Below are 23,297 nucleotides of genomic sequence, written 5' to 3' on the forward strand. Positions count from 1 at the left end.
TAAAGATGTGCCATGCTGATAGACTCCTACCCACAAAGACTGAATGTCGTCATAAACTCAAAGGATGGTTCAACAAAGTATTACTTTAAGGGTGAGCACACTTATGAAACAAGAGTATCATTTTTTTCCCCTTGAAGATTCCAGTTTGTTTTTCAGCTGAATTGTTCTGAATACAGGTCACATTAAAGTTGGAAAAAGTTCTGACATGATTTATTTTGGTCTCATTTTTTTACACCACAACAACCTGGGGTGAGTAGACTTTTTATAATCACTGTAATAATACAATGTGGATACTACAGTTAGTTAAACACAATGCTTGTTTCTCCCTCTCTACCTGGGCAATCAGTACCAAACTAGACTTTACTGCAACTGTCCGGTTTGATCTGCTTTTTCTATCACGCTGGAGTTGGCAGGCAGCTATGTGTATCAAAGTCCCAGATCAACTATCAATTCAGAGGTAACAAATGTTGGTGTTTACTTCCGCAGTCATTGAACAAACAGCCAAAAGAATTTTTAAGTTGTTTTTATTTCATGTAATTTAGTGATTTTGTTTGAGGAGAAATGTGCAAGAATCTTGAGAGGGAAATGGGATTTAAGAGAAAAAAAATTGAATTTCCTCTAGTGCTTCAGTCTCGTCCAACTTCGTGGGTCTCTGTGGGTCTGTCGATGCGGTAGACGAACTCCGCAGGCATAAAGTAGCCCAAGTACTCCACACTGTCGGGTGTGGTGTCGATGTAGTAGTGGCCACCTTCTCCATGAGGGCTGAAGCAGTGGGTGTGCTCCACTCGCAGGTCAAGACCCTGAAGCAACAGCAAACAGAGGAGCAGACACATTACAAAACAGTTGAGTTTGTAAATGCACTTCTGATGGGTGCTAACACCACAAACTGATCTCGTTTCATCTGTGGCCCCGTTGAGACCTGGTATTAACATCTGTCCTGAGAGATCTGATCACAAGTGGACATTGGTGAGTAAGTGTGTTCACACCTGACATCGAATTATCTTGTTTTTACCCAGTCTTTGAGTTTTCAACTGAGTCTCATATAAGTGTAAATGTGTGTGTGATCCACAAAAAAAGATTTGACCACTTAAAGAAAAGTATCAATCATTATGTAATGATCAGTGTTGATATTGTGGCTGCAAACAAATCCTCGTAAGGACACTGAAAAGAGTAAGAATACATTTAAAGTATCAGTCAGTTGAGTAGGTGGTCCTTCATATGTGGCCCAGGACACATTATGTGTTCACACAGCTAAACAAATATGGCCACATGCATCCCAGATCACCTCTTAAAGTGATCGGATCTCCGGTCAGACCTGAACTCAGCGCTGACCACTCGAGATGGATGTTAACACCAGGTCTGTCACTGTTCTGCGACACTCTTTGCTTTACTCACAGGATCCCTGGAAACGAGCACCGACTGGCAGATAAGCGGAGCGCTGACCTCAAAGTGCTTGAGCCAGTTGTTGACCTCGTCGTTGGTGTTGAGGGGGCAGACTGAGAACTCTCTCGGCTAAGCCAACACAAGAAGATTAGTCGACACACGTAACTGACAGTCCCTCGTTTTCTGTGTCACATCTGTGATTTACCATGATGTGGATTTTCGCTTTCCCTTTCTGGATGATGAAGGTGCCTCCGAGCGCCAGGCTTTTATCAGGGTAGTGTCCTTCAAGAGTGTTCCTCAAGGCTGTCACGAGACTGTGGCCTCCTGTTCTCTTCTTCGCCCGCACCTCTATGACCTGTGGAGGCACAGGGGTGACGAGGGCACAGCAGGTCAGTGTGTGCAGTCACTGTCCTTTTGTTAATGTTTATTCATTCAAACATCAGGAGCATAGGACGTGTGGTGACGGGGCTTAAGTTCATGCATTAAAACTTGGTTATTAACTCGTAGATAATGTTTTTTAAGTTCATGTATAACCAGAAAGTTCATTATTGGCGGAAAAAAACAAAGTGAATAATGACAATGCATTTTTGAAGGAATTGCAGTGCAAGCACCAGCGTTCATTCTCTGAGGCAAAGAGCTGCAGATCTAGTTTACCAGGATGCGACTGAATACCTTTCCAGGCTGCCCCTCACATGCGTAGAGATTACCCAGCAGTCCAAAGTTGCAGTCGGAGAATTTGTCACTGTATTTTTCCTGCAGACACTGGCCGTCAGCGGGGTTGATGGAGGAGTAGTAACTGCTGTTTACTGCTGGCCTCCCCTCCGCTTCTGTGAGAACCGCAGGCACCAGCTGTGGGAAAGAGAGTATTTAAAAAACTGTTTGCAATGACATTGTGATGCCTCGCTGCTGGGAAATCCACGTTTGCCTTTAGCTGCGTGAAACACCTTCACCACCGATGTATTTTTGGTGAATTAACCTCTGCGTTCATTCCAACAATCCTGGAGGGAACCGCTGCTGCACCGAGGATGAACGCTCCCGGCAGCTCCAGCTCTTTAGATATACTGTTCATGTTGTATTCCTGGAAGGAGACCAACAAAGCAGGTTGGGTGACTACAGGTCTTTTCACATTATCACCATGCAGTTTGTGCATTCACTGCCCTTTTGTGACGGAGGAAGCTACCTTGTGCTTCTGAACCAAGGGAACCAGGTATGGCACACCGCCCACATCAGTGATTCGAGGACTTCCGCACAGGCCTTCAATGTGAGGAGAGGTGATGTCAAGAAAAAACTTGAAATTTACTGCGAACTTCGCTACTTCTAAAAGAGCCAACAAATCCTTCTTAATTCAGCAACAATCTTGCACCCACGTATAGTCTGTAATGTTTTTTACTTGTGCCTTATTGTATATTTTATATTTCTCATCGATAACTCTTTTTAACCCAGCGTTGTCATAAAAGCCCTTTTGGGGACGAGTGTTGTGAGAAATGTTAGAATCCTCTAGAAACACTGGAACACCATTGTGTTATTTTTGCTATATGTATATCGCGCACGTTGATATTGCGATGACGATAAATGTTTGATATATCTTGCAGCCCTAGTTTCAATACACAATCTGAAATTCAAATCCAACAACAACTCAAAGTTCATGCTTCATAAAGTATCAAACTGTGCAGAAGCGGACTAAATGCACATGTGAAGCGTTCACTAGAGGTTTTTCACATCTCTCATATCTAGATGTGTATTTTTATGCATTATTTATTGGCAGCTGTGCAGACTGTGGTATATAAAATAACTGTAGTAGAAGTAGTAGTAGTAGAATTTAGACTTTAGTAGACACATTTCAACACAAGCAACCCACAGGTAGGACAGTACAACACATGAAACATAAACCATAAACCCTCCTGTACATACATGTCATATTCACAGAGGCAGTTTATTAAGTTTATTTATTCTGTTCCTCTGTCTGGATGACAGGAATGTGAAGTGGTGATTAAGGTGTCATTTGTTATGGTGACTGCTACACGTGTGAGGGCTCTGTCGTTCATGTCTGAGATTGTGGGTGTGGGCAGACTGATGATTTTTGATGCAATGTGATGTCTGCGGGTTTGTTTTTGGTGGAAACTCGGAGCATTTTGTAGTAACAGGTGGAACAGAACAGAAGGATGGGTTTACAAAGCAGCAACAGGAGGTGGGGGGCTACAGACAAAGCTCTGAGACATGGATGACATGGAGTCTTTGCTGGGAAACTGAGTTTATAGTAGAAGTAGAAGTAGAAGTAGTAGTAGTAGTAGTAGTAGTATTAGTAGTAGTAGTGGTGTGTTCTTACCTTTGACAGGGAAGTGGAATGGCTCTTTGGTGAGATCTGGACACTCCACAACACTCACCTGCACTTCTGCAAAGTTCTCCTCCAGTCCTGCCTGCAGTACTGTAACCAGCAGGAAACACATGACCCCCTGTTAATGAACACCCTGTTCTAACCCCGGGCTGCTGCCTGTGTGTGTGTGATCTGAGCTCTTACCACCACGCAGCTCCTCCAGATGTGGAGCGTGCAGCTGGACCCTCTCAGTTCTGCTGATTTCTGCCATGACTCCAGTTGTCGAGTCTCCTCAGACTGTGACTCTGCAGGAGAGGAGGTGGGAGGTCACTGACACAGCGGCTCCAGCTACAGTTTGGTTTAACTACAACCAAAGAGTACAAACCCTGGCAAGATGGTCCCTATCCCATGTACTGGTTGATCGTCTATGCATTGTGAGTTAATAAACATATTCTGTGTAATAACTTAGGCCAGTACAACCCATTTTTTAAAATGTTTTATGGCTATATTTAGAACCATTTGTAGAAATCAAATTGTTATAATTTTGTTTCAACAATGCATCCCCAAATCCTATTTTTTATTTTATTTTGTGCACACAAGATAATTACTAGTGCTCACAAAATCAAGACTTGTGCTCACAAGATAAATAACTAATATATATATATATATATATTAAAAAAACGTGATTCCATTGTTTATCATGCCATTGAGCTCAGGGCGTATTCCTGAGCTATCATCAAACGGTCTTCATCAGTGGATGAGTATGTCACGTTCATTGGTTTAAGCCTAGAGAAAATAATTTGTAGGGAATCGGTGAAGTCGAAAGCGGAAGTAGAAAAGAGTGAACCCTCTTGTTTCTATCTATCACTTCGGCCATTTTCTCTTCCCTGATTGGTCATATGACGAGTCACGTGGGTATAATCACTTCCTGGTTCTCTTGCATACACATGGGTTGCTTGTCTGTCTGCCTTTGTTTTGACGCGGCTACGCGTCGTTATAAGGCACAAGCGAGATGAATAGTAAATATTTTTACTATGCATCTGCAGCAGACTTTTAAACGGAGACAATCCAAGTTTTTACAGCATCACGCTTCACCCTCGTGCTGTTTCCTTCCAAAGAAAACGTCCACTTCCTAGATCGCAGCTTTTTTCTCAGAGCTCCACAATGAAAAGAGTGCGTAAAATTCTGGAGTTCACTCAGTCAGCGGGTTTTGTAGAAGCTCCATCGCCGGAGTCATGCCACCTTGCACTGGAAACGTCCCCTCCAGACTATGTGAAGGAGATCTCGCGATATCTGGCGGGACAGAACACACAAGTATCTAATGACCCAGCTGAAGAAGAAAGGTAAGGATGTCCCTCACATGAGGAATCAGCTCCTGTAACATCCTGCATTGTGACTGTATCTGTGTCTCCTCAGTGATTCAGGAGACAGCCTGTTCATAACTCAGAAACCTGCGCCTGAGGCTGAGCGGTCAAGAAGAAGAAAGCGGTCCAACAGCCTGAGGTCACAGCCAGCATCCATCAGACAGCTAGAGGAAGAAGACTCCTCATCATCATCCTCCTCCGAAGGAGAGTCCAAAACTGGCAAAGGGAAGAGTGGGACGAGGAGGAAGAGAGTCACGCTGCCACAGTACAGTTTCCCTTTCCTCTCGGAGAAGAGGCCCAGCAGTGCTCTGTTATCTGCGCGGCACAACACAGCCCTTCATGTAAGCACTGCCTCCATATGCTTTTGATACCTGCTGTAATAAATCCTGTGAGTTAGTGCTGAACTCCTTTTTTTTATTTATTTTTGTCAGTATCATGCGATGGGAGGCTTCTTTAAATGTGTCAAAGAACTGCAGCAGGGTCGTCATGGAGGAGATGATCTGCCCTCATCCTTACCGACAGTTGATGTGGAAGGGGGGAGCATATCCCCGCTGTCAGAGTAAGTAAAGCCATAATCAGGCATATTTAGAGTTGTATAAGTGTTATTTTTAAAGCAGCTTAAATGCATGAACACTACCAGATATAGACTCTTATCTTCTAAGACTGAGATCCTTGCAGCAACATCAGTCTCCTTCCTTTCATTTAAAAAAGATTGATGTCAGCGAACAGTTACACATAATTAATATAAGGTTTAAAAATATTTGTCAAATGTTGTTCCTATTAATGACTGATGAGGCAGTCCACCAGGAGATCTAATTGCAGCTCAAAGTGTTGATATAAATCTACATATTTAACCTGGCTTTTCATTTTATTTATAAAAGGCCATAAGTTCTTTATTTTCTTATTTATTTTTGTTGTTAATTTTGTGCCTACATGCTGGTGACAGCCAGTGGCCAGAGATGTTATGTTTTTTCCCGTTCCGTTCTTGTGAACAAGATATCTATTTCTATTTCAAATTTGGCACAAGAATGAAGTAATTACATTTGGGTGTTCAAAGCTTAAGGTCGCTGTGACCTCACAAGCTGTTATTTCAAAAGAATATTTTCAAATTTGACACAAATTAGCATCACCTTGATGGAGGCATACAACCACAGGGTGGCAAATCTAGTTTGATAGGTTTTACTCCCTCTTATCCTTTATTTTGGTCTAATTTTATTTCTAAACTGAATTAAATGTTGCTATCTATACAAATAAAACTTGTTTTACTCATTGTTTTATAGAGACGAGGAAGAAGGGTCAGAGAGTATGGACATCAAAGTCGTGGTAAGATTCCTGTTAACACAAATAAAGAATGGATTTCAAATCGCTTTTTTAGTGTGAACTCATTTTGCATTTTCTCATCTTACAGGAAAGGAAACGTTTTGTTTTTGTGCCATCAAAAACAAAGCACTCACAACCTCAGAAAACTCCGGAGACGAGAGGCAGCAACGTGAATCATCATGAGAGGAACGCAAGTAAAGGTCAAGAAGCTTCACAAGGAAGACAAAAGACAATGCAACATCAAATACCGGCTAAAGCGTTGATATCAATGAGTACAGGGCTTTTGTCAAATACAGAGGACTCTGATGGTGAAGTTCCTTCTCAAAGCATTCTGGCCCATAGTGAAACGCCAACAAGAAAGAGATATCTAACCACAGGAAACCAGAAATATATTCAAGGGAAAGAAAGTGAGAAGGAGCTGTGTGATGATAGTGATGCTACATATTGTGATACACTTGAGCTACAGGGAAGTCCAAGACTCCAAGATACAGTTAAGGACAGAGAAGCATCACTAAATGTAACAGAGCCCCCAGCTGATGTTTTCATCGCAGATGATCTCTCCCAGATGGAACAGGCAGAGAACCAACCTGAAAGCAAGAGTCTTCCCCAAAGTCTCCCAGAAGCTGTAAGTGGCACTGATAATGAGAGTGTGTGCAATGAAACCTGGGTGAAGAAGAAGGGAAAAGGAGATGATGAAAGAAGGGGACAGAGTCAGGAAGATCCAGGGGGTCTGCATGCTGCAAGATCTGTGGAGGTGGAGGCAGGAGAGACTCCCAGCCCTACGGAGGATAATCGAGCAGAGCCTCCGGCGACGCAGACCTGTGACGAGCTCGAGAACTTATCACATGATGATGTCATAGCGAGACAGGAGGAGAGACACATTCCAGATTCCAAACACACGAAAAAGAGGAGAAAAAAGAAGCCGGCAGCAGGGGAAGATGGACAGGAGGAGGGTGCAAACATGGAATCTGACGTGAGAGTGGAGACGGAATCTCAGCCATCACTGACATGTAACGTGGTGAATGGTGGCGAGGAGAAGAAGAAGAAAAGGAAAAAGGGGAAAAGAGGTGTTGACGATGATGAGCAGTTAAAGGCAAGCGTCGTTTCAGAGCCACTAAAGGATGATGGTGAGATACTGACAAAAAAGAAAAAAGGGAAAAAAGAAAAGATTGTAAATGTGGAAGAACATGGAGAAGCGTTGAATATGACTTCAGATCTACCTCTGAGGTCAGGGGGGCAGTTAGAGGAAACAGGAGATTGTTTAGAAAATATAGAATCGACTCAGGAAAAATTAGAACCCATTTTGGAAAAGAAAAGAAAAAAGCATGAAAAGAAACGGCCGTCGGCTGATCAGGAGGACACAGAAGTCGGAGCCAAAGATGATGCAAATTCAAGCTTGTCTAATGATGTAACTACTGAAACGAGTACAGTGAAGAAGAAGAAGATAAAGGAGAAGAAGAGGGAAAGCACCTCTGAAGGGTTAGATATTTCTTGCATTTCTGAGGTTGATGATGCAAATCATTCCCAGAAAATGAAGGGGGGCTCAGACGACAGAGCTCTTGAGTCTGTGATGAAGAAAAAGAAGAAGAGGGAAAGCACCTCTGAGGGTGTAGATGTTTCTTGCACTTTTAACCAAAATGAAAAAGTTGATGATGCAGATCATTCCCACAAAACAAAGGAAGGCTCTGATGACAAAGATGCTGAACCTTTGACTAAGAAGAAGAAGAAGACGAAGAAGAGGGAAAGCACCTCAGAGGGTGTAGATGTTTATTGCACTCCTAACAAAAAAGAAAAGGTTGATGATGCAGATCCTTCCCAGAAAACAAAGGAAGACTCTGATGACAGAGATGCTGAATCTGTGACAAAGAAAAAGAAGAAGAAAAAGAGTGAAATACTTAGCAGAGCTGTCTCAGAGGACGCTGTGGCACAAAGCCATGATTCGGTGTCTGTGCGGAAAAAGAAGAGGACCTCTTCCTTCCTCGTTGCTGATGCAGAGGAAAAAGAGGCTCAGACGCACGAGGAACAAAGCTCGCCTTGTTCAAACTCTGCAGCCGCAAAAAAGCCTGGTGTCAGCGCTGGTGCTCCAGAGACTGAATCAGCAGAAACGGCTGGGAATGTGGAGGAATCGAATAATGGGGCCAGGAAGAAGAAAAAGAAGAGAAAGGTGTCCGAGGTGGAGGAGAGTGTGCAGAAATATCGTGAGCAGGATTTTGAAGAACCGAATGAAACGTGCGAGAGTCCTTTGCCTGATGCCACTGAGACGAGGGTAAAGAGAAAAAAGAAATCGAAGAGAAATGAAAGTGAGCTGGTGACCGCCGAGGAAAGATTAGAAAGTGCGGACGATGCGGGGTATTCTCAAACTGATGAGGCTGTGGTTTTAAGAAAGAAGAAAAGCAAAAAGTGTAAATCTGAGCCGGACCATGTGATACAAGAGAGTCTGACACCTGCCACTGACAGTGTGGTATCAGGAGGAGCGCCAGTGAAAACCTGCAGTTCAGTTTCACTCAAGAAGAAGGGCAAACAGTCGGCCGGAAAGGAGAGTTGTGGTCACAGCGCTGAAGAGACTCGTGACGTTTCTGCCAAAACGAGGAAGGAAACGCTGAACGTGCCTCACAATGTCTCCCCGTCTGCACAGACTCCTGGAGTCATAAGTGAGGCTGTGAGAGTCAAGAAAAATAAGAAAAGCAAACGGGCAAAGACAAAACTTTATGATCCAAGTGAAGACTTATACACAGATCAGTAGTTTGACCAGGAGACTTTATTCTCAACACACACACAACAACTTTTGTATCTGTCACATGAAGCTGTCAGTGTTTTTAGACTGAATGTGGAAAAATATGTAAATGGGGCTATTAAGTGGTGACGTTTTCACAGTGACTTTTTTTAAATGTATTTGTTTTCAAAGCGTTTTTACGAACACCCCTTTTGACCTTTTTTGAGTTGGGATTAACTTTACTCTCCGTTGAGAAACTACTGAGAAATGTTTATTTTGGAAAGAAGAAACGCCTTTTATTTTCCTACATTTAAATGTTCAATATTAGTAGGACTTCTGCACAATGCAGGATTGTATATGTTTACATATTGAGAAATATATATTTTGAAAAGACAAAGCGCCTTTTATTTTCCTACATTTAAATATACAATATGATGAGAACTCGCACACAATACAGGATTATGTACGTGTACATATTGAGAAATGGATATTTCAGGAAAAAGACACGTTGCCTTTTATTTTCCTAAATCTAAATATATTGAGGTCTCCGCACGTACTGAGAAATGTATGTTTTGGAAAGAAGAAAAAACTTGTATTTTCATACATCTAAATAAACAATATGATGAGGACTCCTGCACAGTACAAGATTATGTATGTGTACACATTGAGAAATGTATATTTTGGAAGAAAGAAAAGCATTTTATTTTCCTACATTTAAATATACAATATGATGATGACTCCTGCACAGTACAGGATTATGTGCGTGTACATATTTTAAAAAATCATTTTTGAAAAAGACACGTTGCCTTTTATTTTCCTTTGATAGTGCATGTATATTGCATTTCAGTTTTATTTTGAAGGTATTAACCGGAAGTGGCGCGTCCAGTCGTCTATAGCTTCACTTACTGAAAATCCTCTCCAGTAAGTAACTGATAACAAAAATACAGTTTCTTTTGGAAGATGTGGCCGGAAGTGTGTAGTTGACATCTTGGTAAACAGGTAAACAACGGGAGCTGGTTCGGAGTCCCGGTTCTTACGGTTCTTTACGGTTCTTTACGGTTCACGCGCTCAGTGGAGATGCGGGGTCCGACTCAGCGCGTTTCACGCACGGTGACTGAGCACGGCGAGCCAGAGGGCACGTTACGTAAGCGCGCAGCCGCCACAGCAGGCATTTAAACCGTGAGTGTGCGAAGCTGCCACGACTGAAAGTTTTCCTCCAGCGGGAGCGGCAGCACCTCCACCTCCACCCCGCACTCTTCATCTCCTCTCTCATCTCTCGCCTTCCTCTTCGTCACCATGTCCTCCCGCAACAACGGCGCGCGCTTCGACGAGGCCCGGAGGGTGGCGATATTCGGCGGCACGCACGGCAACGAGATGTCCGGCGTGACGCTCGTGAACCTGTGGGTGAAGAACGGCGCCGAGATCCAGAGGAAGAGGGTGGACGCCAAACCCTTCATCACCAACCCGCGGGCCGTGGAGAAGTGCACCCGGTACGTGGACACGGACCTGAACCGAGCCTTCACCCCGGAGAACCTCAGGTAAACACCCGCGGGACACGGGGCCGCTGCTGCTGTTCTTCTTATCATACATGTTGAATGTAAAGTTTCTCATGGAAAAGCTCCATCAGACATTGAACTACTGACGGACGTTGGATTTCACTGATTTGTGTTGGAGGAGAAGAGACACACCAGTGTAACGTGTCTACACATTGTTTGATATCGTGTTGTTGTTGTTGTTACTGCCTGTTGTCATACACGCTTAATGGAAGCTCCATCAAACTGGCTGTCATTAGATTTCACTGATCTGGGGTCTGAGAGGCAGGGGATAAGAGACTGTACATTGTGTGACATTTTGTTGTTGTTGTTACTATTGTTGTTGTCGCTGCCTGTTGTCATACACACTGAAAGGAAACTCTCTAATGGAACAGCTCCATCAAATAGACTGACATTGTATTTGTGTTGGAGGAGAAGAGACACACCAGTTTGACGTTTCTACACGTTGTGTGACATTGTGTTGATGTCGTTGTTCCTGCCTGTTGTCATACATGCTGAATGGAAGCTCCGTCAAACTGACTGTCATTAGATTTCACAGATCTCTCTCAGGAATAACACACATTGTGTTGTTGTTGATGTACATTTGGTTATTATGACCTTTTGGGGTCCATTCAAGGTGGCACGACTTGGATCCATGAAGATCTACAGTGATGGAAATGTAATCACAGCCGTTATATAACATTACTGACACGATTGCTCGCGTGAGAGTGTGAGATGTGTCAGACAAACGAACATCACAGGTTGTGTTGAGAACATATGGTCCCACAATTGACGTGTAACGACAGGCAGCCACACAGATGACAGGCGCTGATGACATCAATTATAGTGGAATAGTGAATGGGACCACTCCCGTCTTCATATCCCACAGCAGAGCAGCGTCCCTGCTCCTGTTATTGTCCCACAGTTAGAGGACAGTGTGCGTGTTTACCATCGGCCATGTCCTCCCAGCCCCCTCCCCTTACCCCGCACCCCCCAGCCAATCGGAGCCGAGCAGAGCGTCCCCCTGCCCGCAGACTCCAGCTGACTGTCAGCCAGCGGGAAAAACGTGAGAGGAACGTGACCGGGCTGCAAATTATTTAAGGCGATTGTTTTTTTTGTTTTTTTTACTGTCCTGTCCCTTCTCTTTGGTGTGCGCTATAGTGGAAATGAAGTCTTACGCAAAGGCTGGCTCATAAAGACCAGGCAGTGTGCAGGAACCACACACACACACACACACAGCAGCCTACAATGTGGGTGGATAACAACACCACCAACTGTATAGTCACAATCAATCATTACTTCATAACATTCCCAAGGTTATTATAGTGTGTGTGCGCGCGTGCGTGCGTGCGTGTGCATTTACTGTTTACTATAGTCTTATTAACATGTTTTAGTCTAATTGATTCTCATGTTATGGGTATCTATTTTAGTGTGTACTTTTGGACAGTGAGTATCGATGAAAAGTTACTACATATATTTGCTCAAGTACTCGCTAACTACTTTGCTAAATATTTGTATCTTCTTAAAATAAAGTACCAAACTGTACTGTAGTTTAGTTTAGTTAGCACCAACTTGACCAATTACCTCACTTAGTTATTCTAATTATTATGTTATCAACAACTGGAATGGCACTCAGTAGAGCGCATACCTCCCCCAGGGCCCAACAGTCCCCCAAATGAAATCTCTACAGAGCTAGATTTACATTTGGATCTGCACCGAACTGCACACAGTCATAAATATCAGTCCCCTAAACATGTCGGATTTTTGAAATCAGGATCAATTAAATCAATTAAAAGTTAAATGCCCTCAGAAAATGTCTTGATCTGCACCAAAATGAAGGGTTCTTCCTTCAGCCATAACTCACCCCTCCAAAAACTTTCATGGAAATCAATTGAGTAGTTTTGGTGCTGTTCTGCTAACAGACAAATGCAGACAAAAAGGTAAAAATATGATCGGTTTACTTAATATGATATCCTCTTAGATATCAGAGTACCAAATACTACTGTAGCTGTACTGTAGTACTACATTTACCAATTACATAACTTTAATATGTAAATACAACGGTAACGGTCCAGTTATACTGATAAAATCATGACAGTAGCCAGTCTCCATAATAATAGTAACAAGGGTAATGAGTAATATAAGTATACTTAAAAGTACATTTTGATTGTGCTTTTACAATTTTACTAAACAAAAAAACAATGATACTAATAACAGATTATTTATACAGCACTTTTCAAAGAAGACCAGGGAATAAAATAATACAGAAATAAAACATTAACATACAACATGTGTAACAAAAAGTTGTATTCTAGGATTAGTAAAAGGCTTTTTTAAGATGATTGAATACTTTTTGCACCAATGGTGAGTATATACTGAAACAACAGTAACTGTACTAATAATATTATTACAGGAATTCTTGTGATAGATTCAGTATTTCAATGAAGTGACTATAAGCTGAAAGTACCGGTCCATCCTCATCGTGCAAACGTTCAGTGTTTGTTTTTTTAATTCTTATTCTAAGATCTTCTTGGCACTCCTCAGTTTATATGAATTGCTTGGCCTTTCTGAAGGCAACATATAAGAAGATTAACAACTTGCAGATTCTTTCTTAAAACAGCCCACGGTGTCACTTCCTTCAGCTCAAATAATCTTGCACACATTTACAGCCCTTGTTTCCTCTCAGTGGAAGTTAGTATTTTGGAGTTCACTCTATCAGCTGTAGCTCACACTGTGCTTGTGTGCTGATGTCCAGACGATACCAGATATTTGCTGAAAACGGGGTCTAAAGGGCAAATGTGAGGGAGGCGAGACAATGTGCACAGCAGAGGTGGCTGTTCTGCAGTAGCTTGGAGAATGTCCTAGACTGGTGGTTATGTTCAAATGCTTTGAAAAGAGCTCGGAGAAAAAAAGGGGCAGCTCTCATTCTCTTTTCAAATTGACTGTCTGGTAAAACAGGTTTACTGTGGGTGACAAAACAAAGTCCTCAAAGATCCCTCAGTGCACACATGGCCTGGAGAAGTGGATTAAATTTCTTCTGAACACTCACAAAGGGAGGCCACTGTTCTGCTGAATCCGGCCTTTGTGTTCCTGCAAAGAGTCGATGGTGATTCTCTACAATAACAAGTTAAACCATATACTTTCACCACAGTGGCTGTGTTAACTTGTAGGTTGTTGATTACAGAGGTTTTTCCGCTATGGTTAACGGAGGTGAAAGTGTTACTGGGCACGTAGGATGAATGGACTTCTTTGTGTTGAATCATTAACATGCTTCACAGCTTTCATCATCATTGTTCCTTCAGCCGGATTGTCTGATAAGAGGTGAATGTGCTCACGCCTGACTGCTTTCTAATGAGTGTGTGTGTGTGTGTGTGTGTGTGTGTGTGTGTGTGTGTGTGTGTGTGACATGCAGTGCCCCCGGAGGAGGTGACTTGCCCTACGAGGTGCAGAGAGCCCAGGAGATCAACAGGATATTCGGACCCAAAGGAAGCCCGGAGGCCTACGATGTCATCTTTGACCTCCACAACACAACATCCAACATGGGCTGCACCCTGATCCTGGAAAGCTCCAAAGACCACTTCAATCTGCAGATGATGAACTACATCAAGGTGACAGCACTGAGGAGCACGCTGGGATTTAGTTTTTTAACATTGCACCTGTGTGCTGCAGGTATTAAGGGCGGAACACCTGGAATATTAGCTGTCCTGAAAACAAACCTGATGTAAACAGATACTGTCTGTCAAGAGACTTAAGTCTTTTCAATATCTTCTGTGTGAGAAAGTGAGAGAAAGTTTCCTCTTACTTGTTTCTGAGTCATTACTTCAAGAAGCTCAAGCCCCTGGAGAGCTTCAGTCAAGCTGTGTAAATAGTAGAATGATCTGTTTAGTGTTGAACAAGCTCATCTGAAGGAGCAGTCATCCAATTGCTGCAGAGGGATGCCTGTATCTCTGGTTCTTTCCACTTTAACCACTAATCTCCCTTATTAACTTTATTTACTTTTGTTTTTACAAACGCAGAAGTGTTCAGGGCCTCCTTACAGATGGTACATATACTTATTTCTCTATGTATATAAGACTTATTCCAATGACAACCAGAAGGGCACTCAGAGACATCATTTCCTTAAACTTTCTTTCTTTTTCATCAAGATCCATGAATTATTTCTTGGAAAACTTGAAAAATTATGGAAAGGGCAATGTTAAAGGGATAGTTCACCGAAAAATGAAAATTCACTCGTTATCTACTCACCACTATGCCGATGGAGGGGTGGGTGAAGTGTTTGAGTCCACAAAACACATTTGGAGTCTCAGGGGTAAACAGTGTTGCAGCCAAATCCAATACAATTGAAGTAAACGGGACCCCTTCTTCAGACCTATAAAAACAACAGAAAAAAAAACATAACATGCCTCCATACTGCTCGTGGGGTTTCATCCAAATGTCCGCAAGCACCGACATTCATATTTGACTCGAATCGGCTTCATTTACACATTTACAGTGCACACACTCTTGCCCATTGGAACTCCCGGGCTGCGCGTTCGCATCACTTCGTCCGGTAGTGGACTTTGTTGGTGTAAATGACCTCGTTTCGAGGGGAATAGGAATGTTGGGGCTTGCAGACACTTGGATGACACCACATAAGCAGTATGGAGGCATGTTGTGATTCTTTCTGTTGTTTTATTACGTCTGAAGTAGAGGTCACTGAGGCTGCAACACAGCTTACCCCTGAGACTCCTGAAGTGTTTTGTGGACTCATACACTAAACCCATCCCTCCATCGGCATAGTGGTGAATAGATAATGAGTGAATTTTCATTTTTCGGTGAACTATCCCTTTAAAGAAAGTGATAACCCATACCACATCATTCCACTAAGTTTCGCGGTAATACGCCCAATTGTTTTTGTGTTGTCTTGCTTAGAAATAAACAAATGGACAGAGGTGAAAACATATGCAACAAAAGGCAAACAGAGCAACACCAGGAAGCAAAAGAGGAGCCAAATGCTGCACACTCTGTTTCTGTGAGCACCGGAGCACAGAAACACAAACTGCTTCTCAGATACAACATGATAGAAGACTGACTTCATTACACTCACAGGCTCAGTGTGTCATTACCAAAGTCAGTTGTTGAATGACTTATTACTTGGCCGTGTGCCCATATAACGAACTGAACTTTGAGTTCTCTCACTCACTTACTATTAGGTGTCGATAATCAGTCCTCTGTTCAGAAACTCAGACGTCAATGATTTAAAGGCTTGTGTCATGACGAGGCATGTCCTTGTCTTAAGGCAAAATTCTGTGAAAAATATCCTTAACATCTGCTCTTAACTGAACCACGTACAGGTTACAGTCTTTATGACAAAGAGTCACCTGCTAAATGACAGAGACCTGAATCAGAGTCCGTCAGTGTTTGTTGCTGAACAGCCTTTTGTGCATCAAGGTGTATTTTCTGGTTTTCCACTGGCAGCTCCGAGAGTCCACCACTTGATTCATGCACACGCCAACCGTGTTTGTTTATCATCTGTGTCATATTGGTTCACAAAGTGAGCTGTTGCAGATTTAATTTTCCATTCTGTCGAGCAGAACGTTAGAGCAGTCACTCACAGGTTGGTCTGCTCAGGACAGCTGGCTGGTGTGCAGCATGTGACTGTCTTGAAGCTTCTTCTACTTTTTTAACCTTTTATCTGCAGCTGAGATCTTTCGTTTTTGTTTGTTTTGATTTTCCAGAAAGCCATCGCTCCAGCGAGTTGTCTTGTTCTGCTGAATGAACATCCTCTTCTAAAGTATTCCACTTCACGCTCTGTGGCCAAGCACCCTGTTGGTGAGTCTCTCAAGTCATGCCAAACCTCTGTGGCGACGATGTAGTGAGGGTGAAAGAGGGCAAGGAAGGGGGCACAGCTGGGACACAGTAAAGAGTAAAACAAAATGTCTTTCTTTATAGTGGTTTTGCTTCTTGTCTTTGCATCTTTATGTACTTGTTTGACTGGATTTCCAAGAAGTATTAACATATTGACAGAGGCTCTGGTCCAGGAGCCCCAGGCCTGTACTTTATACATGATAATAATATAATTAGTAATAATAATAAGCCAACCTTATATCACCTTCTCAATTTTCAAGTTTGGGGAGGAGAAGCCTTTCCTGTCTTCAGATATCTTATCATCTCTTACTTGTCCTGTATGGTACGTCAGCGGTAAACAATGCTTGGAGTGACACCAGGCTACACTGGCACTGGTTGTCCACACGCTGGCTTTGGCCCGGGTGTTGTTTGCCTCCTCATATTCACCGACATGATGTTTTTTAAGTGGTGGAACAGGTTACCTGTGTTTCCAACTTTTGCCATCACGGCACATTTACAAAATGTGTGAGTGAAAGGGTAACACAAACTCAGTGCAGCTTATATTAACTGCATTAGGCTTGAGTCGGGTTCTGGGGAAAAAACTGAAAAGACGACTGTTCAGGTCAGGCTCCGTTAGTTTTCTCTCAGGCTTTGATGGGTTCAGACAGAAAAATGCGACCCGGGCCGCTTTCTATTGCAAAGTACTTTAGTTTGCTCCGTTTGGGATGATTCTCTTTAATCTTAAGTGGCTACTTTTGACGTAACTTCACCAGGCTTTAATATATCAGTTGGGCTTCTCCATTTTTTCTATACATCTTGCATGAAAGCAGCAGCTGAAATAATGATTATGTTTTACTTTTTAATTTGTATTGTTTTGTATTCAGAGCTCAACTGAGCATTTGAATAAAATAAACAACTATATTTTCTATAATTAGGCTGTTGATTTACCACGGTGATGACGGTATTTCACAATAGTACCAATCAGATTCAGGGGCCTGTGCCTCCCCTGATCCCCCCCATTCGCATCACCTGTGGACAATGAACAACATATTTTAAATGTTCCTTAAAAGCATCCTTCCACTTGTTAGATTATAATTCCACATGTATAAATATTGTGTTCCCTGATTGTTCAATTTCAGGTCTGGAGGTGGGTCCTCAGCCTCAAGGTGTATTGAGGAGTAACATCTTTGAAGCTATGAGGGTGATACTGAAACATGCCCTGGACTTCATCGAACTGTTTAATGAAGGTAGGATAGACACACCACAGCAGCTTTAACAACATCTGAACATTCAGTACATGGCATTCAACTGATTTTTAAGGATTAATGCCAAAGCAGATAAAACTGAAGCACAGTAAATAGGAAACAGTTTCTCTAGAACTTTGACTGGAAGATTACAAATCTTATGTTTCATAATGTTGTTATGTAATGCAAAATGAGCTGTTTACACTCAGTGAGCCTGCATGTCAAGAAACATTCTGTGACAAAATGTCCATGGTCGCTGGCCTGATTCATCAGATGCACGTACGCTCAGGTGCCTGTGGCTCATCATCACGCCACCGCTCTGCCTCAACTTTTCCCTGAGGCCGGGAACAGCGTTTGCAATGTTTAGGTCCAAGGCAGCGTTTCCTTCCTCTTTTTACGTAAACAGGCATATGTGTGCCAAGTGTGAGCTGCGGCCTGTTGGTTTCCCCTCACCGGCCTGTCGCTGAATGGCCTGCTTGTTGGGAGTTGGTCAGTTTCCATGTCGTTAGAGTCTGGCGGCCAATACTGTTGTAATCTTCTGTCGTTGGGCCACACTGGTGCTGATTAATGCTTTGGCATGGCAATGAATCGGGTGTTCCTGGGTTCTAAAGCTGAGCGGCGTGAAGAAACAACTCATTTAGCAGACGGAGAACAACTTATTGAGAAGAATCATATGGATGAGTGGGGAAACTGTGGTGACTATTGGAGCATTAGTGCTTTTTATTCTATGCTGCCACTTGCATATCAATACAACTCAATGAACACACCAAGCTAATTTGAGCATCTATTTAATAAATGCCCGAGCTCTGCCAAACGCCTACTGTTAACTTCCTGTTAAAGTTCTGGCGTTTGAATAAGGTCACTTTGAAAGCGTCACACTTCTTGTTCCACGAACATTACCAGAGTATGAATATTTAGTTTAAACAAATGATAATAGATGTATCAGTTTATAATCTACTGGCTGATTAACTTAGACACAAATATGCACAAATAAGTATGAGTCAGAAGAGGCAGACACTTCACAGCAGCAGCCTTATGAATAATTTTAATATCCTCAATATTTGTTCAACATACTATAAAATGTATTTATATTTTCATAAAATTGTTATATTATATAGATTTTTCATTATTTACATAAAAAAAATCACAATTAGTCTTTCTTTATATTTCATACTATTATTTTACTCTGTGCCATTTATTATGTTTATAATTTTTATGACATAATGATGACACATAAAATCTAGAAACAATTTTAGTTTTAAATTTTTTTTAAACCCAATTGTGTATTTTAACGAAAACAATTTGTTATCAACATGTAACTAAAATTACTCAGTTTTGTGCCATTTTCAGTATCTGGTACTGAACTGTACATACACATTTTATAATATGTATTGTGGATCCATTTTAACATTTTACTGTTTTCAAGACACATCCTTTAATACAACATGCACTTTACTGTCTTTGTACTCTCAGTTTCTTCTTGCATCTGTTCTTGTTGTGTACATCACAGCACTGGAGGGAATACAATGTTTTCTATACTAAGTGCTGTATATGGAGAGAATCACAGCAACTTCTACCTTGAATATTGGGCCTTGAAATGATCTCTTCAACGTGCACATTTGCATAATTACAATTAGTTGCTGAATGCACCTTCCGTCTCTTTGCTTCTGTGGAGGAGCAGGCGAATCAGTATACAGCAGCTGACATTTATGACACTACAAAGAAATCTCAATTTCCCCTCGAATTTTTATTCTATTACAGTCTGACATGAAATGGAGTCTCATGAATAAAAGTGTTGAGTTACTCGTCCTTTGTTCAGTGTTATTTTATTAAAACTAATTCCATGGCATTGTCTTTCATATCTATTATTTTATGCTCAATAGAATATTCAGTCTTCTAACTCCGATGAACTCAGTGTGTCTTCTGCCACATAATCCCAACAAACACTATCCAATCTCTCAAATACAATGTCATGTCATATATTCATCATGATCCTTATGTACACAATTTTCTAGGATACGTACAATATTGGAAATGTGTATTTTTTTTAGGAATGGAGTTCCCTCCCTGCACGGTGGAAGTTTTCCGGGTCTTAGAGAGGATCGACTACCCCAGAGATGCCAACAGGAACATCATTGCCATGGTGCACCCCAATCTGCAGGTAAAAACTAGAAAAATCTGATTCATACCAGCCTTGTCTGTCTCAGCCATATATCTGACCTGCTGAGCCTGTTTATATGAGTCACATCTTTAGCTGATGTCACAATATATATATATGTATTTTTGTTTGTTTGAGCAACATACTCAAGTTAAAGGTTCAGTGTGTAGAATTTAGTGACATCTAGTGGTGAAGTTGCATATTGCAGCTGAATACCCCTCATCTCACCCTCCCCTTCCAAACATGAAAGAGAACCTGTGGTAGCCTTTAGTTGTCATAAAAACTGAAAAGGTGTTTTGTTTGGGCTACTGTACAAAACATGGCGGCCTCTGTAGAGAGGACCCGCTCCAGATGTAAATATAAAGTATTTAAATATAAAGGGCCCATTCTAGGGTAAAGAAAAAAAAATTCATACAATTTAGATGAAACACACTAGTTAAAACATCACTAGGATTATTTCATGGCGTGGGATGAATAAAGTTCATCTCATTTTATCTTGACTTGTATGTGTTTAGTGTTTTTATGTGTGGAAGCATTTTGTAAAAAAAACAATTTAAGTCCTATATATAGTATTCTTGCTTGCTGTTGTTTCAGGACGGTGACTGGGAGCCGCTGAACCCCGGTGACCCGATGTTCCAAACGTTTGACGGGAAGACCATCCACTACCAGGGCTCCGGCACCGTCTATCCCACTTTTATTAACGAAGCGGCCTATTATGAAAAACAACAGGCCTTTGTGACCACCAGACGAGAAACCTTGGTAGCAAGTGCCACCAGAAAAGCATGAAAACTGCTTTGTGCGGCTGACAGTGCTCGTGAACACATATGGTAGCCATGGCAACAAACTGTGTGTAGATTTTGCACTTTGTTCTGTTAGCAACTGACAGACTTTTCCTCACTTAATGACTAGATGCCAACGTTTACGCACTGATTTCATTTCTTTATGCATTTACTATCAGAAAAAACAATTAACTATGCAAAGAGAACCTGTGGAGGCTTTGCAAAGAGTCACTGTGAACGTCTTTGATCTGAAGACTGGTGTATTGTTGTGGTTAGTATTTATGATACGGTTCTTATTTAAAAATATATTTACATTACATCAGCTAAGTTTTTTTATGATATTAAAGACCAGGTCTAATCACTGATGGATTATGAATCTTTACACAACACTTTAAGTTTCCTACTACTGCTCAGGAAGGCCAACAAGGATCATAACCTGCAACCTTTGACCCAAAACTGTCGTTGTTTGTCTTCTTCTGAAAATATATTTGTAACATCTGTCGGAGGGTGTTTGTGGCCTTTGATACTACCTACCTGTAACTCTAGTGGTTGCATCTGTGGTGCTGTCCTATCACTGCCTTAATGGAGATTTCTGAGAAAATTGCACAACAAATTAAGAGTGGAATTTGTAGATTATACGTGTTGGATAACAAAAATATACTTTTGATAAGAAACGGTATATGTCCTGTTCCTCTATACAAAATGGGATGCAGTTTTAAAAGTGTTTTATAGTAATATATTTGTGTGTAATTTGATATACTTGTACTGTATATTTGTTTTAAGTGATGTATAGACTCGTTGAATCGTGGTATGCATATGTACTTTCTAATGTCTTCACGTCTTTGTTGTCTCAAAGTGTGTCGCTGTTGTCTTTACAGTAATTCATTTTCATCAGCAATATTTTTGGTAGCACAATTTATATGATTAGTCCACCTCACTGTCCTTGAAATCCTGTGGAAATGATCCGATCAATAAATATAGTACTGTGCTATACTTTGTGTGTTTGTGGATGGAGACTTCATACTGTGATCGTTTTTGTCGTGTAGGGGAGCACCAGCCGCCACAAGAGGGCACCACACAACCTATGATCAACATTTTCCAGTCGTGACTCACTTCTGCACAATGACCTGGAGGAGAAGGTCACTAACTGTTGGAGGATTGTGCTCATTGATGCCCTCATTATGCTGTCACTTATAGAATTTACTAGTTCAAAAGCATTAGTCCTTCTATCTGAGCCAATTTAAAATCCTGACTATTTCTTATGCATGTACATTCATTTTTGTTCATACATTGGGGAGAATGTCTGTATAGAAACTCATTATGGAGTCGTTAGGTAGACTATTAAGAAGACATTTGGTTTCCTGACTTCAATGCAGTGTATGTCTGTACAGGGGGCGGCTGTGGCTCTGCAGGCAGGAAAAGTCGGTAGTTCGATCCCCACCACCTCTAGTCTACATTCCAAAATATCCTTGGGCAAAATACTGAACTCCAAATCGCTCTGCCAACAGTGTATGAATGGTGTGTAGTAGAAAAACCAATGCATATATGTATATGTGTGTGAATGGCTGACAGCGACTTGTACTGTGAAGTACATTGAGTGGTTGATAAGATTGGAAAAGCACTGGATGAGTACATTCCATTCACCACAACCATGTAAATACATATTACATTGACCATCCCAACCAAACCTTATTCAAATTTGTTTTATTTTTAGCATAGCTCTGTTTCTTCTTTGGTACAAAATGCACTGTAGACACAATGCACATTGTGTTGTGTTACTGATGTCCTGACAGTGTATTCAGTATGTCGCAGTGCCGTGTTTATAGAAGACACACAGAAGTGTTTACATGACGAGTCCTGTTTCAGGGCATGATTGCTGCAGAGACTTTGGTCATGTCTGGTTGCTTTTCATTTGCACCAACTAAATTAAATACATGTGTGATTAAATAGAAGTGAAGGAGGGTGAGAGTTGTGGTGTATACGATATCACATAGCAGACACATTCAGCAGAAGAATGCATGTCCTGGTGCTTTCCTTTACCTTAATATAGACATATTTGATCTGTGATTTTTCAAAGCACTTTGGCAGTGAGATATTAAAAAAAAAACTGTGCAACATTTCCCTGCTCACACAATTATCTTTAAACCAAAGACAGCACTGAGCTAAGAGGCTTCTAAACCTGATATGAAACTTAATTACGAACATCATTCCGCTTCTTGAGTCATCTTTCTGCATTCCACGAGCCAGCTGCACCAACACTTGCCGTCTATACAGTTCCTGCTGTTTCATGTGAGGCTCATGTGGAGTAATTCAGTTTCATGACTACAGGCTGGCCGTAGCCCCTGTCATCTTTTCATTACAGTAACCTAATCAGGGCTCTCAGACCTGCAGCGAGAGCAGATCAATGATCCCCTCTGGCTACTGGAAGCTTTTAAGAGAACAATCTTTCAGTGCTGGGCGAGGATCCAAACAGGCACGTGAAATAGCCAAGCGTCCATCTCGGCCTCCACCGTCCTGTCTCTGTCTGTAGTGAAAACTTTCCCTTCTGCATTACAACTCTACTTTACTGAAAGTCCACAGCTTGGCTGCTCACCAGGATTTGACCTGGATTCAGCTGTGTGGATCCTGCAGAGATTAAGCTGATCAGGGTTTAGGTTTACTGCT

The 23,297-nt window shown here is 41.7% G+C and overlaps 3 protein-coding genes across 4 annotated transcripts; 2 read left to right on the forward strand and 1 right to left on the reverse strand.

The window, feature by feature from the left end:
• Positions 1-508: 508 nt before the first annotated feature.
• Positions 509-4,059, reverse strand: c14h11orf54 (chromosome 14 C11orf54 homolog). 2 transcript variants are annotated; one of them, XM_034606098.1, is made up of 8 exons: positions 3,902-4,059; positions 3,710-3,808; positions 2,564-2,637; positions 2,360-2,461; positions 2,056-2,232; positions 1,589-1,738; positions 1,396-1,512; positions 509-800 (listed from the first exon to the last, which is right to left on the reverse strand). In XM_034606098.1, exons 1-8 carry the CDS (start codon positions 3,966-3,968, stop codon positions 627-629), a joined length of 960 nt encoding a protein of 319 aa, XP_034461989.1. In that variant the 5' UTR covers positions 3,969-4,059; the 3' UTR covers positions 509-626. The 2 variants fall into 2 exon arrangements, with proteins under 2 accessions (XP_034461989.1, XP_034461990.1); XM_034606099.1 differs by lacking the exons at positions 3,710-3,808; positions 3,902-4,059 and adding an exon at positions 2,748-2,766 and having other exon boundaries at positions 2,564-2,682.
• Positions 4,060-4,606: 547 nt separating this feature from the next.
• pho (phoenix) lies at positions 4,607-9,637 on the forward strand. The gene is made up of 6 exons (XM_034606031.1): positions 4,607-5,040; positions 5,114-5,402; positions 5,493-5,620; positions 6,342-6,384; positions 6,470-7,265; positions 7,368-9,637. The coding sequence occupies exons 1-6, from the start codon at positions 4,862-4,864 to the stop codon at positions 9,122-9,124; spliced, it is 3,192 nt and encodes a 1,063-aa protein (XP_034461922.1). The 5' UTR covers positions 4,607-4,861; the 3' UTR covers positions 9,125-9,637.
• Positions 9,638-10,300: 663 nt separating this feature from the next.
• Positions 10,301-21,626, forward strand: aspa (aspartoacylase). Its single transcript, XM_034606100.1, has 6 exons — positions 10,301-10,632; positions 14,039-14,234; positions 16,344-16,437; positions 17,592-17,699; positions 19,748-19,857; positions 20,449-21,626. Exons 1-6 carry the CDS (start codon positions 10,391-10,393, stop codon positions 20,638-20,640), a joined length of 942 nt encoding a protein of 313 aa, XP_034461991.1. The 5' UTR covers positions 10,301-10,390; the 3' UTR covers positions 20,641-21,626.
• The last annotated feature ends 1,671 nt before the right edge of the window (positions 21,627-23,297 follow it).

The sequence above is a fragment of the Hippoglossus hippoglossus genome, chromosome 14 (assembly GCF_009819705.1).
Source record: "Hippoglossus hippoglossus isolate fHipHip1 chromosome 14, fHipHip1.pri, whole genome shotgun sequence".
Classification (NCBI taxonomy): Eukaryota; Metazoa; Chordata; class Actinopteri; order Pleuronectiformes; family Pleuronectidae; genus Hippoglossus; species Hippoglossus hippoglossus.

Coding starts and splice junctions, on each gene's coding strand:
- c14h11orf54 (XM_034606098.1), bottom strand. CDS start 3,968: ATGGCAGAAATCAGCAGAACTGAGAGGGTCCAGCTGCACGCTCCACAT. Junction 1,739..2,055: donor GTGAGGGGCAGCCTGGAAAG/GTATTCAGTCGC, acceptor GTGCCTCCACAG/GTCATAGAGGTGCGGGCGAA. Junction 1,513..1,588: donor AAGCGAAAATCCACATCATG/GTAAATCACAGA, acceptor GTGTTGGCTTAG/CCGAGAGAGTTCTCAGTCTG.
- pho (XM_034606031.1), top strand. CDS start 4,862: ATGAAAAGAGTGCGTAAAATTCTGGAGTTCACTCAGTCAGCGGGTTTT. Junction 5,041..5,113: donor GACCCAGCTGAAGAAGAAAG/GTAAGGATGTCC, acceptor GTGTCTCCTCAG/TGATTCAGGAGACAGCCTGT. Junction 5,403..5,492: donor GGCACAACACAGCCCTTCAT/GTAAGCACTGCC, acceptor TATTTTTGTCAG/TATCATGCGATGGGAGGCTT.
- aspa (XM_034606100.1), top strand. CDS start 10,391: ATGTCCTCCCGCAACAACGGCGCGCGCTTCGACGAGGCCCGGAGGGTG. Junction 10,633..14,038: donor TTCACCCCGGAGAACCTCAG/GTAAACACCCGC, acceptor TGTGACATGCAG/TGCCCCCGGAGGAGGTGACT. Junction 19,858..20,448: donor TGGTGCACCCCAATCTGCAG/GTAAAAACTAGA, acceptor CTGTTGTTTCAG/GACGGTGACTGGGAGCCGCT.